The sequence below is a fragment of the Lampris incognitus genome, chromosome 8 (genome assembly GCF_029633865.1).
Source record: "Lampris incognitus isolate fLamInc1 chromosome 8, fLamInc1.hap2, whole genome shotgun sequence".
NCBI lineage: Eukaryota > Metazoa > Chordata > Actinopteri > Lampriformes > Lampridae > Lampris > Lampris incognitus.
Genome location: NC_079218.1, coordinates 8,984,938 through 9,005,058, shown reverse-complemented (window position 1 = coordinate 9,005,058; position 20,121 = coordinate 8,984,938). Strand labels below are relative to the sequence as shown.

The window sequence follows — 20,121 nt, the reverse complement described above, 5'->3', positions numbered from 1 at the left end:
TTGCTGTTTCTGCGTCAGGATGTGAAAACAACAAAAGCATCACAAAGATGCATGCAGATTATATTGAAAATATAACAGTGTTCCTCATATAGATAAAATATAGCTGGGTAACTGAATGATGTCATCATTCAAAAAAAGATACAAGCAGTAAGCATTAAAACCACCAGTACATGAAATAAACCAGAAGATGGCCTGTACTGAATGCCAACATCAGGACCAGCTTTGTTTCTAGATTTTTCTCAACAGCCGGCTGCCAATTACTCTTCTCTTGCTGGGTATTTCAAAATAATGTGTTAAATCACGTCTTAAAGGAACAGAATTAAACTACATTTACTACCCGTAGTAGTTTTATCACCATATTTACCTCAAAAATTGCTTGTAGTAGTAAAACACTGCAAGCTGTGTCTTCGAACCGTATCTTTAACTTGCTTCATTCAAATTATGTCTTCATAGCTTCAGTCGAGAGTACAGCCGTCCAGATTTTGCAGATTTCTGTGAATGTTTTACTGCAACATTATTTTTTAGTTTAACATAACTAATGAAAAACAAGCAAATCTGCAACGGCATGTCTGCCTTGGATCTCTGGCACGGCACATGGCATCGCATCTTGAAAAAAAATTTTTTTTTCTTTTCTGTTTTTCTGTCTTTCAGACCCTCCTCTGTCCATAACCCATTGCAGAAAAAGCATGGAAACGCCGTAAGTAACCTGAACACGACGATCATTCCTTTCCTTTCTTTCTGGTGGTTCATCCAAATTTAAAGGTCCCCCCCCCTTTTCAGTACACGCTGTCTCACTGGGCACACACAGTGTGTGTTATTTTGCATGATGTAATGCCGCTACTCACACCCACCGCAGCAAAACAACAACAACAACAGTGCTTTGGTTTACAGTTACTGGCTGATGGTGTTTGTACCCTCAACTTACACTGGGTGAGGGGGGGGTCGGGCAGAGACGATGTCGACTACTGCAGCTCACAGTTATGGATGTACAAATATCGGGGTGTCACCTCGTCGTAGCCAGTAAACATACTGACAAGCTGTTTAGCTGGTGGCATACATGAGCAGCATCGCATGTCATCTGAATACACACATTCAGTCTTTCATCTAGATGCACACATGCATTATATAAAAACACACATGCTCTGTATTTCATAGGAATACACACATGCGTTATGGGCGTCCGGGTGGCGTGGCGGTCTATTCCATTGCCTACCAGCACGGGGATCGCCGGTTCGAATCCCCGTGTTGCCTCCGGCTTGGTCGGGCGTCCCAACAGACACAATTGGCCGTGTCTGCGGGTGGGAAGCCGGATGCGGGTTTGTGTCCTGGCCGCTGCACTAGCGCCTCTGGTCAGTCGGGGCGCCTGTTTGGGGGGGGGGATAGCGTGATCCTCCCATGTGCTACGTCCCCCTGGTGAAACTCCTCACTGTCAGGTGAAACTTCTCACTGTCAGGTGAAAAGAAGCGGCTGGCGACTCAGCATGTTTCGGAGGAGGCATGTGGTAGTCTGCAGCCCTCCCCGGATCGGCAGAGGGGGTGGAGCAGCGACCGGGACGGCTCGGAGGAGTGGGGTAATTGGCCACGTACAATCAGGGAGAAAAAGGGGGAAAAGTATACTCAACAAAAATATGGGGAGGAAAAAAAAAGGGGGGGGGGAATAGTGAAACTGTTAATAGCTGTGGTTAGTTCTATGTCTCCATGTTGTACTTACTTGTTCACATTTGCGTTACAGTTCATGGGTACTTCAGTATCTCCCTCATTCTGGGTGTGCTTTTGAACATTGGGGGCATCTTCCCCCCCCCCACACACATGTTTCTGAGCCCTCCCACGCACATTTTGTTTAATGACTTGACAGCTGAGACGCTGCGGCGAGGGCGGCAGCGAAGCAGGAATCATTTCGCAGCTCGGAGGGCGGCGCACGATTTACATGTCCACCCTCCTGGATTATACCACTGCACACTGCCAACGCATCCGAGCCTATGAATTACATCAGCATCTTATCCCGTCCCTCGCCGTGTTTCACTCTGGAAGTCGTTTTCATCTGCCGTCTCATACGGCGAGATGGTGCCATCAGACCGAGTTGATTCATCCAGACAATTCATCTCACAATAGTGTGAGACAGAAATTAAGGTCAATTATAATGGGGACATCTCATATATGTCTTCTGTCTCACACTATTGGTTTTCTACACCTTTTTTTTTTCAGGTGGAATAGTGAAGTGTTGACTTTATTTCCACAGTGGAGGACAAGAAAAATGAGTAACTGTACAGAACAAAAGCGTGGCGTTACCCGTCATGTCAAATAGCGGGAACTGCTTTTAAATGTGCGGTGTTAATGACGGCTATTAGCACATTAGTTTTACAATATATTGGCTAGAAAGAAAGCAAGGTGAACCATGACATTTCCACCTTAACCGCCTCCTCGCCGACCGCTCACCCACAAGTGACCGGACAGAAAGACGGAGAGCGTTTGATTCGTGGCCAGGCGTGTGCCGGGATGGAGGGATGCCGTCCCAGAGAAGAGGGTCTGTGGACGAAGGTGATAAGATAGATTGTGGGTTGGCGGTCTGGTTCACACTCCTCCGAAAGGCTGCAGGCTGGGCTGCAAATCACACGCACACGAGAGGTAGAGTTTGGGGGATGGGTAGGAAAATGATTTTAAGTATTCTGAAAAGCAAAAATACACACTAAACCCATCAAAACCATGACGACAAACCCTGATGGTTTCAGTGGTTCTGCTGGTAATTGTAAGTTTTTGATGGTATGTAATGGTATGTTTATTAGACACCATCAGGATCAGGTTTTAATGTTTTGGGGGGTTTTTTTTGTTTTTGTTTTTTTGCTTAGTGTTTAACACTATGGAAGTTTTGTGTAGTAAAAGGGGAAACTGGGGGGAATAGCGTGATCCTCCCACGCGCTACGTCCCCCTGGTGAAACTCCTCTCTCTCAGGTGAAAAGAGGCGGCTGGCGACTCCACATGTGGTAGTCTGCAGCCCTTCCCGGATCGGCAGAGGGGGTGGAGCAGTGACCGGGACGGCTCGGAAGATAGGGGTAATTGGGAAATTGGGAAAAAAGGGGAGGGGCATGTACAATAGTAAAAATAAATAAATAATAACAACGAACCCAATCCCTCCCCCCTCCCTTAAAAAAAATAAAACACACACACACACGTTAGGGCGACACTCAGTATTATTTTACCATTTTCGCTGCTCATTTAGAAAAAGGTACAAGGGTGTGTAATACATCAGCGGTATTCTACTGGTCCTTGTGCAGGCCATGTTGTCCCCTCAGAAAATGTGCCACGGTTATTCCTGCTGGTTGTGCACCCCCTGATGATAGGAGTGTGCTGGTGTGTGCGCCCCCTGATGATGGGAGTGTGCTGGTTGCAAAATAACCAAAGCCATGAAGGCCAGCAGGGTTGAGTTTAGGGTATTTAATGCCTGAATACTGAATAATACACTCCTATATGCAATCTGTGACATATTCAGTTACAAAACTCAAAAAAGAGTAATTTATTCAGATTACATTTAGAGTACATCTTCAAAAGGCACATGTCAAACAGTTGTGTTGTATCGTAGATATTATTTATGTCACATTGTCGGTAATTCCTTGCTGCTACTGGTGTCTTAATGCCATTTTCTCAATATGCACTGACCCTCTGTCATTTCGTACTCTACGAGGAGATGTACGCATGCTGATTTGAAAATAGTTAATATTTTATTAGAATATTCTGCGATTACTGTTAATTGGAAGCGGGGTCGGCACCAGTGGCGTAGGAATTTCATGGGAGGCAATTTCAGTTGACCTCACGTTGCAAGACTGAGAAATAGGCCGCACCAGAGAAGTGCAAATTTACTTTTAAGTTGAAATCCGTGATTTCCCCGGTCTGTCTCCTCCTCGAGCGCGACAAACAAGGTTTAGAAACCGTTGTTGCTTTGTGCCGCCAGCTCAGCAGTGAACATATCCCACCCTTGTAAAAAATGCCATCCTCAGGCTACAGCTAACATAGTCCATCTGATGTACTACAAACTGTATGTGAACACTGTTGTACGGTAATGTTGATTGTAGAGTTGGTAGATTACCTGTCTAATAGAAGCATCGCCACATGGTCATCATGTTTCAGTCCTTCTTCCTGTTTCAGTAGGAACGTGTTTGCTGCTGCACCAGTATTAATCCTGCCCACTCAAAAATTGAAATAGCAGGCATCCAGGTGGCATGATGGTCTATTTCGTTGCCTACCAACATGGGGATCACTAGTTCGAATCCCCGTGTTACCTCCGGCTTGGGCGTCCCTACAGACACAATTGGCCGTGTCTGTTGGTGGGAAGCCGGATGTGGGTATGTGTCCTGTTCGCTGCAGTAGCACCTCCTCTGGTCGGTCGGGGCGCCTGTTCGGGGGGGGGGACTGGTGGGAATAGCTAGCGTGGTCCTCCCACATGCTACGTCCCCCTGGCGAAACTCCTCACTGTCAGGTGAAAAGAAGCGGCTGGCGACTCCACATCGGAGGAGGCACGTGGTAGGCTGCAGCCCTCCCCAGATCGGCAGAGGGGGTCGAGCAGCGACCGGGACAACTTGGAAGAGTGGGGTAATTGGCCGGATTCAATTGGGGAGAAAAAGGTGGGGGGGGGGTTTAAAATTCAATAGCCGTATATGAAGAATGTCTCCAACCATGGTGAAGATGCCAGTTAATATTATGTAACCCGACTCCAGATGGATAAAATAAATCCTGTGATGGAGAAAAGCCCCAGCTTTCAACTATGAAACCGTTTGATTGGGCGGCAGCAAAGACTACCAGCAGTTTTACTTCTTCCCTAAAATAAATTCTTTTCCTACCAATACACTGGCAACTTCTGCAAAACATTACATTACATTACTGTCATTAAGCCTTACAGATTCATCAGAGGCAATAGAAACAACATCGGTAACATTATGACTGACAGAGCAGTCTTGCATTAGCATGGTTGTACAAACATGCTAATGGAAGAGTAAGGCTCTTTTAACAATTAAAACTAAATTATAGCCTTTTACAATGTTTTTTTATTATTATTTTTCATCCTTTTTCTCCCCAATTGTACTTAGCCAATTAGCCTATTTTCCAAGCCGTCCCGGTCACTACTCCACCCCCTCTGCCGATCCGGGGAGGGCTGCAGCCTACCGCATGCCTCTTCCGATATATGTGGAGTCACCAGCCGCTTCTTTTCACCTGACAGTGAGGAGTTTCGCCAGTGGGACATAGCACGTGAGAGAATCACGCTATTCCCCCCCAGTTCCCCCTCCCCCCTGAACAGGCACCCCAACTGACTGACCATAGGATGTGCTAGTACAGCGACCAGGACACATAACCACATCTGACTTCCCACCCGCAGACACGGCAAATTGTATCTGTAGGGACGCCTGACCAAGCCGGAGGCAGCACGGGGATTTGAACCGGCGATCCCTGTGTTGGTAGGCAACAGACCACCATGCCAACTGGACACCTCTCTACAAAGTTGAAGGAGAGAGGATTGTGAAAATACTCAAGAGGCTCCAGACTCCTCTCATGTTGTTCCCATTAGAACACGAGGCAAGACACATTGCAGCAGAATCCATTTGTCTTTCTTGCAGAAACCACCAGGGAGCGTATAAGCATGTAACATGAACTGTTTTTCCTTTAGGGAAGGTCATTATAATTATATTGGGGATGTCCCAGTTCCTCCATCAAGTTCCCCCAAAATAATTGAGACCACTGATCTTTTATAGAGCAACTAAACTAACTATACCAGTTTTGTGATTTTCCTACCATCTAAAGATGAGAAACCATTTATAAATGCTGGGAAAATTTTAGGACCAAGTGATGTAAACTCAGCTATATTTAAGAAAATTAATGATGGGTCTGGTTTAGGTGTGACTATCCAGCACTGTCAAGACTAATGACTGTGATCCTGTTATGCTTACACCACTTGATCCCTCTACTCAGCAGTCATACCTAAGTTCCCAGGGTCTTATGTTCCCCAGATGTATATCCCACATAATGGAAATATGACAAAGGGTCCTATGTTCCCAGGTTTGGTTGAGGTTAAGATTAGGTTGAGGGTTAGCTATCGGTTAGGTTAAGGTTATCTATCTGTTAAGTGTTAGGTTAAGGTTAGGGTAAGGTGGAGGTTAGATTAGGTTAAGATTAGGTTATGTTTAGGCAAGTTCAGTGAATTTGGGGGATGTGCGTTAATTTGAAGGAATCCATGTGTTAACGAAATATTGAACTGGGGAACATAGGACCCTGAGAACATAGGACCTTGGGGACATAGATTCGCTGCCAGCCTAGCACTCGTGTATATATTTTTTCATATTTATATGGCAGTAAAATCACAAAAGTGGTTTAGAGCTTCATTGCTCTTAAACTCTTAACACTTTCCAGGCTTGATAAAATGTCACAGTATGTCCACAAATCCATGACCCACATTTGCATGGCAATGGTTGTTGCCACAGTCGTTTAAATGAACATTGAAAAGTCAAGGGTTATGTCTTGCACCAGTGCCTGTGTTAAGTTTTGTTTTGTTTTTTTTGGGGGGGGGGTTAGCGCTTTCTTGTCCTTTCAAATTCTGTAAAATGCACCATTCTGGATATGAATCCCTTTATTTGTTAAATACATTAAAAGTCAGAAAAGTCAAGGATCTAGGTTTAAATGAAGTGCATGGTTCAGTCCAACACACTCCTTCAGCCTGGACTTCTTTCAGTGTTAACGTCTTGCAACATCTCTTGACAGACTTGATATGGTTACATCCCTCGGGAGGTTTTTGACCTTATGTCATTTTATCTGCTGCAAAATTTCGCTTCAAGAAACCTTTGAGGTGGGCGTCACGGTGACGCAGTGGTTAGTGCGGTCGCCTCACAGCAAGAAAGTCCTGGGTTCGAACCCCAGGATTGTCCAACGTTGGGGGGGTCATCCCAGGCCCTCCTCTGTGTGGAGTTTGCATGTTCTCCCCATGTCTGCGTGGGTTTCCTCCTGGTGCTCCGGTTTCCTCCCACAGTCCAAAGACATGTAGGTCAGGTGAATCGGCCATACTAAGTTGTCCCTAGGTGTGAATGTGTGGGCCCTGTGATGGACTGGCGGCCTGTCCAGGGTGTCTCCCCACCTGCCGCCCAATGACTGCTGGGATGGGCTCCAGCATCCCGCGACCTGACTTCGGATAAGCAGCTTGGATAATGGAATGGGAACCTCTGAGGTTCTTGGTGACATGACACAGAAGGGCTTTTGATAGACAGAAGGTGATCAGATCATGCGTATGGGCTCGCTAAGCTTTCTAGAAGTCACAGGAAAGCGGTGTCATCTTAATGAAAGCAAGGCTGGAGGTGGAAGTGCTAAAGAGATAAATGACAGATGAATTAATTCATCAGTTGAGCCATGCCGTGGCCCACCTGTGGAGAGGCTTTTTGGCCCTAGACCCACCAAGTACATTGCTCAGTAAAATAACTAATACAGTTTCATTATCTGTCAAAAAGTGGGGGACAAAAACTATATTGCTCATCAATGGCAGTGTTCCCTTTTTCAGTCTTCAGTCATGGGCTGCTAATGATCAAATGACGAGTGAACAAGGCAGTCGTTATGACCGTTTTGGATTTTCAAAGTTTAATAACTTCTGGAATTCTCCTAAAATTGCATATATTTGCATTAAAATTAGTTTTTGATCAATTGCACAAAAAAAGGTTACGATCAGATCTACCCAAAACGACCATGAGCGGTGACCGCGCGTAATTTGTGCGTGATCTGCGCGTCATGTGACTATTTATGACGCGTGTTGGCCGCGTCATTTCCTTCGCGAACGTCATTGCTCCGTCCTAGAAACACACTAGCGCCCTCTAGTGCAGAGAAATAGTCTAAACGTGATTTGGTGATTCTTGCCAACGTGTCTGGGTGCAGACGCACCATGACGACCACCGAGTATTTACAGGCGTTGGACAGCGGCCATTTTAAATAGTTTGAAAAATAGAATTAAAGTTGTTAAATGGTTAATTTTGGTGTCAGTCGTTTCTTAACAGACATACTAACTAGGGGTCAATCTATATGTTGTTGTTTTTTTCAGGGCTGATCCCGATACCGATTATTGTTAAGTTATGGGGGCCGATAGCTGATATTTGGGGCCGATATTCAGTTGCAGTAAATGTAAAAAAAAAACTGTGCCAAAATTTACAGCAACACAAACCCCGACACAAGGCTGCCTGTAAATGAGCATACGTATGTTTGATTGAATTTTGTGTAAAACAGAAAATATTAAAAGAAATAAAGTGCATGGTATTCAAGGCACTAGATAACAATGAGTGGAATTCCTTTTTAATTAGAAATAAGTAACTTTCAAAACGTGAAAATGGGGTGAATTAAACTGCATGGACAGCAGGAAGTACACCTTGATCAAACTTGATAATTAGTGTAAACTACTAATAAGACCCGTTAGCCCCTAGCTCTGACCCTTTAGCCGAGCGGTTAGTGATGTCGCCTTGTGGCGTAGTACACTTCGTATCGAATCCCGCACCGGGCAACAAAATAACCGGTTACATTAGAATATTAGAATAACTCCACATTAAAAAGTAAAATCCGTTTAAGTGTGCGCTGTGTTTTGAGTATTTTCCCTGCCGCCAGACGGCGCTGTCATGTGGAACTACATTCTCTCGGCCGCAGAATGTCCGTATCCCTTCGCGCAAGCGCACCTGTGCGGCGCGCGTTATTACGCCGCAGAGCAGCGGTCGGACTCCTCGGCGCTTCTCTGTTGGAGCAAGCGTCGTGCTGTGCTTCGAGAGAGTGAAGGCTGCGTCGGAAGCGCGCATCTTGCGCAGCGGACTTTTTTTTTAATTGGTTGGCCGATGGAAAAAATATGCCGATAATTATAATATGGAAAATGATGAATATCGGCCATACCAATAATCAGTCGATCCCTAATACTAACATATGTAATTATTAATATCTCAATTGGGTATTTATCTTGACGGAATATAGAGTTTACAAACCGACGGTCATTTTGACCGCCCGTGGTCGTTTCAGGTAGGAGTGAAATCCTGGCCGTTCTGGTGTTAAACATTATTTTAGTGATTATTTTTGGAATACAGAAAAAAAAAATTTTTTAAATCAAATTCTTTCTCCAAACAAAATCCATTTATTGTGAACATCGCGTGACCCACCTGGCCACCCGCTGCAGGACCCAAAGTTTAAAAGATCCGCTGCTCTTATTATGGCTGTAAAGTACACTGCCCACATCTTGTCTCGTATCTCCCACTTGTCATATTGCCTCCCTCTCCCTCCTGCTCTGTAATGGCCTTCCCCTTGTACTGACAGCTTTTCCACTTCTTCCTGGTTCATTCTTTTGTCACAGTTCCCAAAGAGCTGCCTCGTTGCCATTGCACATGAGTATTTCTGTCATTTTCTCGGGCATTTCTTAAGATTTTTATTTTTAGGATATTCCAGCTGCCCTGTTAACAACCTCCCCTTGTCTCCCCCTTTTCTCCCAACTGCTTATTGTCTTATCTCCCCACTTCTACAGGAGTCCACTTAGCCCCCTTCCCGGCGTTGAGCCTTACTGGGAGGGGCTGGATGCCAGCAGGTACAGACGCCCACCTCCTAGCCCCCAATGAGTCTGCCCACCATTACCCCCTATTCTTGTACACCCTGACCGCCCACCCCTGCCCCCCTTTGCACCTTGGTTCGACCCCAACTCCTCAGGCTGCATTTGCAAACTGCCGACTTTACCGCATGCTTTTTGGTCAAATACCCTCCTACAAGAGGCGAAAAGACAACACTGGTGTGGGGGAACGGAGAGGTCGCTGTTCGTCCTCTCCGATGTCAAAGGGCACTCGTCTTCTTTCTTCATGTAAGATGAAGAATCCCATTTAGGAGGATCCACGTCTCCAGCAAACTCCTGGTTCAGGCATTCTTCTCTTATTTCAGATAGATAATTCATTCCTAAAGAAATGAATGAATTGCTATAGAAATGATATCTGGCACGCTGGAGGCGAGGGTGTGAATAATCGGGTAATTTGCTCCGACTTTCTTTGCTTCAACTTAACACTGATTTCTGTTATAAGAGGTAAAGATTGAGGGAGTGTTGAGCTGGATCCTTGCTTATCCTCCCTCTCGGTCGATCATCTAGGCGAATCTCTGCTGCTTTACCTCCGGTAAATTTGGGGCATTAGTAATACCACAACCATAATAAAAAGACATAGAGTCTTTTTTCCTACTCAGAGAATTCTTCCCTCTCAAATACGGGGTCAGGATCTGTGCACGGTTACAGAAAATAGTCATAAGTTGGCCAGTTGTTCTCAATACAAAGAAACTGGTCGAGAGTAATGAGTGCCTTAATTAGTTTTCACTTACATCAGTTCCTCCTTTAAAGTAACAAATTATTGTTTTTCTTTTTCAAAGAGTCCCTCTAAAGTTTTACCTAGTGGAGGCGCCCGGGTAGCGTAGTGGTCTATTCCGTTGCCTACCAACAAGGAGATCGCCGGATTGAATCCCCATGTTGCCTTCGCCTTGGTCGGGCCTCCTACAGACACAATTGGCCATGTCTGCGGGTGGGGAAACCGGATGTGGGTATGTATCCTGGTTTGACGCTGCACTAGCACCTCCCTGCTCGGTCGGGGCGCCTGTTCGGGGGGGGGGGGTAGTTTGACGTCCCCCTGGTGAAACTCCTCACTGTCAGGTGAAAAGAAGCGGCTGGCGACTCCACATGTATGGGAGGAGGCACGTGGTAGTCTGCAGCCCTCCCCGGATCGGCAGAGGGGGTGGAGCAGCGACCGGGACGGCTCGGAAGAGTGGGGTAATTGGCCGAATACAGTTGGGGAGGAAGAAAGGGGGAAATAAATACATCTTTAGCTAGTCGCTTGATTCTTCGAAATCCTATTTTACACACGTCCCGTAGCCATGTTCCATTGAAAGGAGTGCAGCATCATGCTTGTGATGTGCCATCATTTGAGTTCACTTGAATTAAAAAAAATATATATCACAGTGCATTACTCCATCATAAAATCCTAGTGTTTTTTTTATATATATATACTGCACTCTCTGTATGCTTGGTGAACATTTATTTTGGTCTAAGCTTTTATGCTGTTTTGAGTTCGAGTCCTTTCAAATCCATCCTAAAGCAGCATAAAACCCTCTTCTTTACACCGACGTGTTCTGACTGGACTCTGTTCAGCGGTGTACTGCTCCCTTGCCTTTACACATTATTTTTTTTGGCTATTTTTAGCTAGTCCTCTGGATTACTTGACAATTAAAGTGGTCCTGTATGATTAGCAGTTGTAAGTTTGATCACTACATCAGTGCCAACCAGCCCGGGTAATATAACGTACTGTACATGTGCATTGGAAAATACATGAAGTACTTTGCACACAGTAGCAGTTGTGTACTAATAAATTCAATAAAAGTGAAGCTCTTGTCCTGTGGAGAGATGTAAAGCGTCCTGAGCATATCAAATGAAACTGCATCAGTTTTATCATTACTACGGAAATGGTACTTCCTGTGTCATTTTATTTCATTTGTTTTCACCTTACCGTGCTGCAGCCGGTACAGCCACACCCCAGTCTCATGATTATAACAATAACCAGGTCCCTGCTGTGTAATGAGCACACTTTACATGAAGGTTGTTGTGTTTTATGAGTACATTTTTTACAGCAGTAAAAGAAAAAAGCCTGAACTGACACGTGGCTGGTATTGTTGTTAGTCGTATGAGTGAATACACAACGAGCTTCTGGATTACATCAGTGCCATGTCAAAAGTGTAATCACGTATTTTAAATGCACACTTTTATGTATTGTACCTGATCAAACGTCCTGGCAAAGTCTCGGCACCAAAAGCTGTGAACCCCACCGCCTCTCGACGGCACGGCTCACAAACGCAGGCCTCCGCTGTCCAGCTTGGAGGACAACCTCGCACAAATGTGGTGTTGTGTAACTTAATAAAAGTGACCATGGCTTCAAAACAAGTGCTGTTTATTTTTTCTTTCCGAAACATTTTTCTGACATCTTGCTGAGGGTAATAACGACTTCGCGTCGTGAAATTAAAAGTTGTTGTCGTTATCAGGCTCGAGTCTTCTGCTCATGTTCTTAAAAGGTCAACCTGGCGTCATCTGGGCCTACAACACAGAGGCTGTTGGGGATGAGTGGGAAGTGACATGGATGTTTTTCGTCTGTGTGAACTGTCTCACAGCCACATAAGCGTCGATCGCTAGTCACCAGGGACACACAACCCTTGCCGTGTGTTGTACAGTGTTGCCCAAGTCTCGCGCAACCAGTCAGCGTTTTCCTCGTTGGACATTTTGTTGGTATTTGATGTCTAATGAGTTGACCATCTCAAACCAGTGATTAGATGGGTTTGGAAACATGGTGTTTAAGAATATGCCGGGTGGGGGGTCCGGGTAGCATAGTGGTCTATTCCGTTGCCTACCAACACGGGGATCGCCAGTTCGAATCCCCGTGTTGCCTCCGGCTTGGTCGGGCGTCCCTACAGACACAATTGGCCGTGTCTGCGGGTGGGAAGCCGGATGTGGATATGTGTCCTAGTCGCTGCACTAGCGCCTCCTCTGGTCGGTGGGGGCGCCTGTGCAGGGAGGGGGAATAGCATGATCCTCTCACGCGCTATGTCCCTCTGGTGAAACTCCTCACTGTCAGGTGAAAAGAAGCAGCTGGTGACTCCACATGTATCGGAGGAAGAAGCATGTGGTAGTCTGCAGCCCTCCCCAGATCGGCAGAGGGGGTGGAGCAGTGACTGGAGTGGCTCCGAAGAGTAGGGTAATTGGTGGGATGGAATTGGGAGAAAGGGAGGGGGGGTCCAAAAACAAAAAGAGAATATGCCAGTGGTTTTGGCCTTGACCTATTTTTTTTTTCCTCCCCAACTGTACCTGACCTATTGCCCAACTCCTCCGAGCCGGCCCGGTCGCTGCTCCGCCCCCTCTGCTGATCCGGGGAGGGCTGCAGACTACCACACGCTTCTTCCTCCGATACATGTGGAGTCGCCAGCTGCTTCTTTTCACCTGACAGTGAGGAGTTTCACCAGAGGGACGTAGCGCGTGGGAGGATCATGCTATTCCCCCCAGTTCCCCCCAACCCCCGAACAGGCGCCCTGACCGACCAGAGGAAGTGCTACTGCAGCGACCAGGGCACATACCCACATCCGGCTTCCCACCCGCAGACACGGCAATTATGTCCGTAGGGACGCCCGGCCAGGCCGGAGGCAACACAGGGATTCGAACTGGCGAACCTCGTGTTGGTAGGCAGCGGAATAGACCGCCATGCTACCCGCATGCCTGAAAGTGAGGCGGTCTTAATCGGCTGTAAACTCACCACACTTTATAAGCATTAGCCTTTGGCTATTCCCCAGCCGGTTTGTTCTTTAACCCAACGTGCTAAGCGTGTTCTTCTATCCACCGGCCTCCTGTTGTTCCTTCTGTTTAGCGAACAGTACAATGACTCAGCAGGGAAGAGATTTTATGCACCCTGCAAACTTCTATCTCAACAACAGTTTTCCTGCTCGTAGAGTTAGAAAGGGGAACGCTTTTTGCAGACATTGTCTCTCCCTCCACAGGATGTGAGCTATGCGGTGGGGTTTTGACGTACGAGAATAGTTGCCTTTAAATGGACTTTTGGGTACAGTAAAAGATAGTCTTTTCAGCTTGCTGGGCTTCAGATTTTTTTTATTATTATTATTATTTTTAATTCTGCTGTGTGCAGCGTATCCGTGTTGAAATGGTATTTTCTCACTTCAGATTGCTGGATTTGTAAGGGGTGTGATCTTGTAACCCCGGTAGCCAGGTTTCATGGCTCATGGTCTAAAAGCACACCAACAGATGTCTAGATCGATATCTCGGTGAACACTGGATTGACATTCATTCAGTTTCAAAAGCATAATGAGATCCAGTCTAGTGAATATTTGCACATAAATATGTAGAGGAAAAACAAAATTACAATGGAACAAAAAAACTTTTTACATTGACGTATTTCAAAGCAGCAGGACAATAACCCCTTTTATGGGGATGGCAGATAGAAGCAGCACAACAGTATGCCTCTCTTCTTCTGATGCGTCCTCTGACGTCCCAACGTAGGCTGAGCAAGAAGCAACGTAGCATGAGGGAGATGAGCCCATTTGAGAGAATGCCACAGTTTTCAGTGGTGTCACTGGCGTGGGTGAAAAGGCATTTGTTACTGGGTTTTTGCTGAGCCATCTCTCATACATATACCGATGCATTCTCCCTTTTCTGTACATGTGAATTTACACTTCAGGCGTTTAGTTGATATTGTAATTATGATTGATGCTGATGGGTTATGTTGCTGATAGCATAGGTAGAGCATCTTGCACTTTCACTGCACACATAGCCATTATTGGTTACTGGCCTGGTCTCTAATCCCTAGGCCGCCCTGATATTCAAAATAACTGGTTCCATGTCAGTGCACAATTCTGGATGCACGAAATTGTAATAGTGGTGTTTCTGCAAGAGATTAGTCCTTTATAGTCACAAGTTTGTTTTTGATTATTGCAGCTATATAACAACCAACTTGCCAAGTTTACCGTTGTCAATCTGTGGTCGCCTCTTGATGATGGAGTTCCTGATTGATGTTGAAATTTTGAGTGTGGCAACACCTCGTACAGATCCGAGTCATTTAGGGTGAGATGGCCCATTCCTATATGTGCAACAGCCAGGAAATAAAACGGTTACAGTGTGTGCCCCTATGGTCTGTTAATGTGCAACCTTTGTGGTGAAGTTAATACCGATGTTATCTGATGACGTTAACTGATGGTGAGGAGCAAAGGGATGTTGTTCCTCTTGCCCCTCACTGGCTCTTTCAGGGGCTTAAAGGACCACTAAATGGAGTCAGGTGATAATGAAGCCAAAGAACATGTTAATATTAATCTATGACCAACAAGGTAGTGTAGCGGTCTCTTCCATTCCCTACCAACATGGGGATCGCCGGTTCGAATCCCCGTGTTACCTCCAGCTTGGTCGGGCGTCCCTACAGACACAGTTGGCTGTGTCTGTGGGGTGGGAAGCCGGGTGTGGGTATGTGTCCTGGTCCCTGCACTAACGCCCCCTCGGGTCGGTCACCTGGCCGGGGGGGAGGGGGAACTGGGGGGAATAGCGTGATCCTCCCACATGTTACGTCCCCCTGGTGAAAGTCCTCACTGTCAGGCAAAAAGAAGCGGCTGGCGACTCCACATATATCGGAGGAGACGTGGTAGTCTGCAGCCCTCCCCGGATCGGCAGAGGGGGTGGAGCAGCGACCAAACAGCTTTGAACAGTGGGGTAATTGGCAGGATACAATTCGAGAGAAAAAGGGGGAAAATTGAAAATAAAATCTATGGCCAACAAGAAACAGTCACAACATTAAATGGAATATCGGTATTTTTTTGAGTCTAAACAAATTATTGGCAATGCACTCTTTATGAAGTGTAGCGCTAAATCAACCAGTTTGAGTCAATTGTTCTTCATAATTGGGTCTTTGGACTATGTAAAGAATGTGCTCCCGACAGTAAATGACACATCCTCAGTTGCAATGCAGCTTGTTAAAACATATATCCCTCTTTCTTCCCTCAACATAATTTCTACTTATAGACAGTGATGATAATAATGCAAATGAAGTACTGCATCTAGAATGTCAAACTAAAATATAGTATTGTTCAAGGTATTGATGTGATTGGATATTGGCCTCAGCAGATGGATCAGTGATTTAGATAAGACTAAGTGGAATACTCATGCCTCCTGTCTTCTGCGTTTCACAGGTCTTCGGGAAAGGTGAGTCCAGAGAGCATTCATTCAAAGAAATCCCCGTCTGAATCATCTGAAGATGGCCATGACCTGTCTGTCAAGAAGACACCCCCAAGTCCAGGGAAGAAGGAAGAATTGTCTTTATACAAGAAGACTAAAAGAGCAATAATAAGCAAGAAGTACAGCACCACCAAACATGAAGCTGAAGCTACAACGCCCATCGAGCTTATCAGCCGAGGCCCAGATGGACGCTTTGTCATGGACCCCACTGACACAGAAATGTCTGTTAAGCCTCGGAGGATTGAGGGCTTCCCTTTTGTGGAAGAATCAGACCTTTATCCTGAATTCCGGCAGTCAGATGAAGAGAATGATGATCCCAGGCCTTTGCCACCAGTTATGGCCACCCTTCGGCCTCACCAGATTTCCCCCATCTCAAGCCAGGACTCCTATCTGCAACCTCCAGCCTACAGCCCTCGCTTTCAGAGGCCTTTGGAAGGTATGACCATCATGGAGAGCAGTCGGCTGCAAGCCACAGGGCAAATCCGAGGCTCTCTCCACCATAGGGCTTTCTATGGCTACCTAGGCACTCCTGGAGACCATGACCCCCCACCTCCTTTCTACTTGCCTGACACCAGCCCACTCAGCTCTGTTATGTCCTCCCCTCCATACCTTGCTGAAGGTCCTTTTGGTCACCCCATGATTCCTGAAGAGATGGGGGAGGGTGATATCCAACAGTATGCTGTATCTGGCTTTCCCCTTCCTCTGACGCTCGCCTCTTCCTCCCGTTCTCCAGAGATCTGGCAAGGACTAGATTTTACATTTGCGAGTTTGGAGGGGCCTCACTTTATTTTTCCTCCCCATCACCCTTTGCATCTCCGCCACGAAACCTCCTACCCTCCGCCACCTCATGTTCTTCCCCTTAGTGCTTTCCAGCCCTCCTCTCTCCCAATGCCCACCTACCCAGCTGTCCTACCACTGGAGGCCCCAAAGAGCCACTCAAGCAAGTCTCCCAGCAGGGCCAAGCCTCATGGCTCCCCAGCCAAGCATTTAGCTATGCAAGAGGCACAAATAGGGCAGCTAAGACACACAAGCCATGCTATGGGTGTGCCAGTTTTGCCTTACACTGATCCAATGGCCCAATTAGTCCCTAGCACATTCAGTAGCCTGGACACCCGATGGTTTGAAACAACCCCTCGTTTCAGTCCCAGACAGGCTCGTAGGATGGATCCCAGCATGCATCAGGTGGTCCTCCAACCCTCTCGACTCTCACCCCTCACCCAGAGCCCTCTTAGTTCTCACCAGGGCTCACCAGAGATTGTAGTACGTCCTCGACCTCGTCCCAGCATTGTCCAACCTCCCATACCTCCGGAGATGTCTGAGATCACCCTCCTCCCTCCTTCCACAGCCAGCTTCTCAAGGAGATCCTCTCCCTCCTCTTCGCCTGCCCAAGGCCAGGGTAGCAGAAGGGCAAGTCCCAGCTATCGCTCCCACATGGCCTTTGCCACCTCTGCAACCAGCTACCCGTCCCAGTCCCCGTCACCCCCCATGGAAAGCAGCAACATTTTTGGGCAGATGCCATCTCAGAGGAGGACTGAGGAGGTGATCCTTCCATCTGAGCCCTCTCCACCCCAGTTGTCAGCTTCAGGGTAGGTGCACTAGACTTTCCAGGGAGGGATACAATGTGAGTCATCTGCCCTAGCCCATAACACATTGTTGTGTGACATTGTTCTGAAATTAAAGTTACCAGAAGTCCTCTAGTATCTACCTTTGAATTTATAAAATCAGCTATGTGGCAAATAGTGTGTGTAGTTTAATTTGCATTTCAGGCCTTAGTAAATTTTGTTAGTCTATTTTAATAGAACACTAAATCTCTGCAGTATGTGTAAAGTTTTTTACACTTTTTAACATAATTCTTTCAGGAAATTTGTTTTTACGAGCTATGGGAATTTTAAATTCAGTCAGTGCTGCTTTTCATGTCAAACATCAATTTATATCCGTTCATCCATTGAATCTGTGAAGCACTGTTCTAAAACGGTAACTTTGAAAAATACATAGAATTTTAAGGGAAAAGAACATTGTGGAACAAATCATTTATGACTTGTCAAGAAAATGCATTTGCTTCACAGATTACAGAACAGACCTTTTGGGGGCTACAGCAAGTCTCTGATAAAAAAAAAATTCTAATGAGCTATTAAGTTCATTCAACACAAGCCCCCAAAAGCCTGGGAATCAGTGAGACATCACCGCAGGAACCTTATTTCTCCATCTGTATCATGCTTTACCCTGCTTTCACCTAACAGGAGGAATCCATTTACACACATCCAATTGATTCCCCATGCAAAACAAACATCCATCGCTGTGTCTAGCACCAAGCCTTTGAAGATGCCTTTATCATGCAGAGGGATGCTTTAAGGAGAGTCCATCTCAGCAGGCCCTGCGGCCCATCCTCGTCCTTAGTAACCAGACAGAATAATCAATTCTCCACCCACACTTCACCCTTCCCCAGCCTACTTCCCTCCCCTCTTTACCCCCAACCTAATACCCCTCTCTCGTACCCTTTTTATTACCCCCCAGGATGCCCCCCGGTCTGACAAGGAAGGGGAAGCTTGTTGGTCGAAGTGTGTCACAGGGCCTGTCCGCTTCTCATATAATGCAATGTCTCCATCATTATGAATTAGGGGCAGTTTGGTGGTTCTTGATGGCTCCTGGAGTCTTACCTGCTTTGTTTTTGATTGATCTCAGCTATCTGGGCAGCGTTGTTGTGACCAGGTCCTCTACACCGCAATAGGTAAGGGTTGGATCCATGTCTGAAAGGGGGGGGTTAGCAGGTGGGACTTTTTTGATCACCTCGTCCTTTAAAGGGGAATACAAGACTTTGGGTCTTACTTTGTGTAGTTTGTTTCTTTCTTCAGTCAACTTTATAATTCTTTTCATTTCTTTCCTTTTGTCTTCCTCTCAAGAAAGCATTTTGATTTCTGCAGTCGGTGCAGTATGCATTCTGACTAGTATGCATCTGCCATCTTGTAGTCAACAGATGAGGTCAGATAAGTATCACCAACATGACTTCATGCTTGAGTAGTTTGCTAACTTACTACTTTAACTTTTAATTTACTTTGGAAATCTGGTAGTAAGATTATCTCAACTAAACACTGTACTAGACTAATTTGATTAGCCTTAACCCAGCTGAAATTCAATTACCACTCAATTATCTGGGTAATCCTTTTGAATGGAGAATGCTAGGGCTCTTTAAACAGTTCATAACGGAACAGTGTTAACGACCACGGATGACTAGACTCGCCAGCCCTTGGCTAACGGGTCGGACCCTTTAGTTGACTGGTAAGCGCAGTCGCCCGTGGTGCGGGGAACCCAGGTTCAATTCCCGGCTCCCCCCTGAATTCGCACTACATTGGTGGTAGCGGTGGGATATAGCAGTGGGAATGTAGCGCGAATTCAGGGGGAAGCCGGGAATCAAACCTGGGTTCCCCACACCACGAGCGACTGCGCTTACCAGTCAACTTAAGGGTCCGACCCGTTAGCCAAGGGCTAGCAAGTCTACACACCCGCGGCCGTTACACTGTTACAATAATATCAAACAACTTGATGGAAATATGGCAAATTTAATAAAACATGCATGATATTTCACACATGAAGCTGTTAGACTTGTTCATGAACAACGGAACTCGTTCAGAAATGATGTTGGCGTGACAAGTAATCATGCAAACATGAGATGAAAATGACAGCAAAGCTCCTGTCATGCACGTTTAATTGAGAACTCATCAATGAATCGATGACAGATTTGTTGGTTGATGCCGATTATTACAGGGTGTATCATTCAGTTTATTTGTGGCAGTGGTTGTGAAAGGGGGTGTATGGTTGGTTAGCTGCTAAGCTCATTACTTAATAAAAAAGAAAATTCCCTTAGCATTCTTCTCAAGCGTGACACATTCTACCATTAACTTCTTCTCTTTTTTTTTCAACCAAAGTTTATCTTACTTACCCAGCTCAAACTGAAAATATTCTGGACCTCTGACCCCTGGAAATATTGAACATCACTGGCGTCACGCGTTCCCCTCAGGCTTGTGTCCACTTGGAAGCGCTCTTCGTGGACAAACTGTTGGACGTTTTCAACAATGATGAATGCTCAGCATCTCTTTAGCACTTAGATGGCCAATCCCCAGACGTTAAAAAGTATTTAAACTTTAAGCAAAATAAAAAAGTGTAGTGCTTTAAACAGATTTTCAACAGTCACATGGCAATGTGCAACACTTCCCACAACCCCACCAGTGGCGGCTGGCCAGTACAGGACGCTGGGGCACTGCCCCCTTCAAATATCAAGAGATGAAAATCTACTTAAACGTGTTAAATATAATTTAGTTATATAATGCAAATAATTATGAAATGAAA

At 46.0% G+C, this 20,121-nt stretch overlaps 1 protein-coding gene across 1 annotated transcript in view; it reads left to right on the top strand.

The window, feature by feature from the left end:
- The window catches only part of igsf9bb (immunoglobulin superfamily, member 9Bb), a 198,418-nt gene that overhangs the window by 171,694 nt on the left and 6,603 nt on the right, over positions 1–20,121 (top strand). The window contains exons 17-19 of the mRNA XM_056284763.1: positions 652–697; positions 9,508–9,595; positions 15,730–17,363. Of these exons, the coding sequence (XP_056140738.1) occupies positions 652–697; positions 9,508–9,595; positions 15,730–17,363 (1,768 nt within the window). The remainder of the gene's footprint in view (positions 1–651; positions 698–9,507; positions 9,596–15,729; positions 17,364–20,121) is intronic.